Source organism: Fonticula alba, assembly GCF_000388065.1.
Source record: "Fonticula alba strain ATCC 38817 unplaced genomic scaffold supercont2.6, whole genome shotgun sequence".
Classification (NCBI taxonomy): Eukaryota; order Rotosphaerida; family Fonticulaceae; genus Fonticula; species Fonticula alba.
This window is the reverse complement of record NW_009242976.1, coordinates 252,758-254,798: the sequence shown is the minus strand read 5'-3', so window position 1 is coordinate 254,798 and position 2,041 is coordinate 252,758. Positions and strand designations below refer to the sequence as shown.

Genomic DNA, 2,041 nt, shown 5'->3' with positions numbered 1-2,041 from the left:
GCCCCCCCCCCCCCCCCCGCGCGGAGAAGAGAGAGTGGTGATGGACACACAACCCCCCGCCCACACACGGGCGGCGCTGCACCGGCACACACGGTGGCAACTGGGGGAAAGAAAATGTGCGCGCGTTGCGGCACCTCCGCGTACTACTCCCTCCCCCTGCCGGCCGCCACCATCATACCGAGCGCGGATGGGCCGCGAGCGGAGGGGAGGGGGGGGGGGGAAGTTCACTCAACGAATGTGGGCCCATACGCGTGTGTGCCTCTACTCCCAGGTGGCATCGGCCATGCCGCTGTAGACATAGCTGTAGTCCGGAGGGGCAGTGGCCGAGGGAATCGGCAGCAGGGCAATGGCCACCGGGACACGGGCCACCAGGTCGAAGGCCATCTTGATGTCACACTCGACCGTGATGGTGTCTGGGGGGCGCGCGCGTGTGCATTGGGATTGTCAATCCGCCAATGTCAGTGGCCAGTGACCCTGTGTCGCAGGAGGCTGCGGCGAGCGAGGGGGGGGGGGGGGGCGAGGGGCAAAATCGAGGGAGGGGGACGCACAGTTCGAGGTGATCAGGTTGCCGGAAGCAGTGCCCTGGACGCTCTCCGGGACGGTGAAGGTGAGGTCGGCGGAGGCCGTGCTGGCCGGCTCGATCGGGGTGTTGAAGACATTGCGGTAGATCTCGGTGGTGATGGTCTTGCGCGCGGACCCGGCGCAAATGGTCACAGTGCGGAAGAGGATGACCTTCAGCTTGTCGACGCGGCGCTTGGACTCGTTGTTGACCTTGACCACGGCGCTGAGGGTCTCGCCCGGGGAGTAGACCGACTTCGGCAGAGTGGCGTCCATGTAGAGGCGCTTGGAGCTGAAGATGAAGCTCTTGTCGACCTTGACATTGACCGGGGCAATCTGGCGGACGATGTTTTCGTTGATGATGATGCTGCTGGTGTCCTGGAAACGGGGGTGGTTGCCCTCGGCGGTGACGATGGCCTCGTAGGAGATGGCCGCGCTGTAGCGCTCCTCGAAGCTGCCGGTACCGCGAGTGAAGAAGACACCAGGCAGACTGGCGTGTGTGTGTGTGTGTGTGTGTGTGTGTGTGTGTGTGTGTGTGTGTGACAGCCACCACGTGCAGGCACAAACAGACGAGGGCCAGGGCCGGGGGGTGGGGGGGGGGGGAGAGATACATAGACGGGCGGATGGGGAGATGCATGCAAGGTCAGGCGAGGGAAGGCCCCGCGGCAGGAAGTCACCGGCACATATGGACGTACCCCTGGGGCAGGGTGAAGGTGAAGGGGAACACATGGAGGCCCGGCTGCAGACCGCCGGACGGGTGGGCGATGACGATGGTCTGGTCGAAGAAGGAGTGGCGGCTGCTGTGCAGCCGGTAGTAGTGGTTGCCGATCTGGATCTCATTGCGGAGCAGGGACCTCGGGTGCTCCGAGTTCACGGTGCCCGACATCTCACGGATGAAGCTCCGCTCATAGCCGTGCCAGCGAATGCTGATGGTATGGGTATGGAGGAAGCTGCGAGCATCGAGCTCTGTGCCGGGGTACGCGCGCGCACGTGTGAGACGAGGAGCAGAAAGGGGAGGCACGGCACATCGGCGAGGAAAGAGCCGACAGGGCATGGCCAATGGCAGGGCCCACGAGCAGGATCGAGGCTGGGGCAAAGACAGGGAGAGAGAGAGGGAGGGAGACCCCAAAGAAGGCGGGCCAGGGGAGCGTACCAGCGGTGCCCTGGATGGTCTCGCCAGAGACGTAGTACGGCTTGTCGACGGTCAGGCGGATGGAGCTGCCATCGTGGAAGAAGGCGGCGGCAAAAGCACGGAACATGCTGGGAAGTGTATGAAAGGCGGGAGAGCAGAGACAGGGCGCGCAGGCCACAGAGGGGAGGGGAGGGGGTGCCAGATGCAAGCAGGATGGGGTCTCAGCAGCCTGGCCCCGGTCACCCTTTGAAATAGGCGCGCCGCTCGCGCCGCCCCGGTCACTCCCCCCCCCCCCCGTCCTCCGACGCCCAGCTGCCCCACCCTCCCGGGTTCGCCCGGTTCCGAGTCGAC

The 2,041-nt window shown here is 65.4% G+C and overlaps 1 protein-coding gene across 1 annotated transcript; it reads right to left on the bottom strand.

Moving 5' to 3' along the window:
- Position 1: 1 nt before the first annotated feature.
- H696_03724 (hypothetical protein) lies at positions 2-1,928 on the bottom strand. The gene is made up of 4 exons (XM_009497580.1): positions 1,712-1,928; positions 1,254-1,524; positions 549-1,048; positions 2-413 (listed from the first exon to the last, which is right to left on the bottom strand). The coding sequence occupies exons 1-4, from the start codon at positions 1,815-1,817 to the stop codon at positions 262-264; spliced, it is 1,029 nt and encodes a 342-aa protein (XP_009495855.1). The 5' UTR covers positions 1,818-1,928; the 3' UTR covers positions 2-261.
- Between the last annotated feature and the right edge of the window lie 113 nt (positions 1,929-2,041).

Bases quoted from the DNA above. Each gene is read 5' to 3' on its own strand.
- H696_03724 (XM_009497580.1), bottom strand. From the start codon at position 1,817: ATGTTCCGTGCTTTTGCCGCCGCCTTCTTCCACGATGGCAGCTCCATC. The intron at 1,525-1,711 runs GTACGCTCCCCT...ACCCCGGCACAG, and splicing joins GACCATCCAGGGCACCGCTG to AGCTCGATGCTCGCAGCTTC. The intron at 414-548 runs GTGCGTCCCCCT...CGCGCCCCCCAG, and splicing joins CAACCTGATCACCTCGAACT to ACACCATCACGGTCGAGTGT.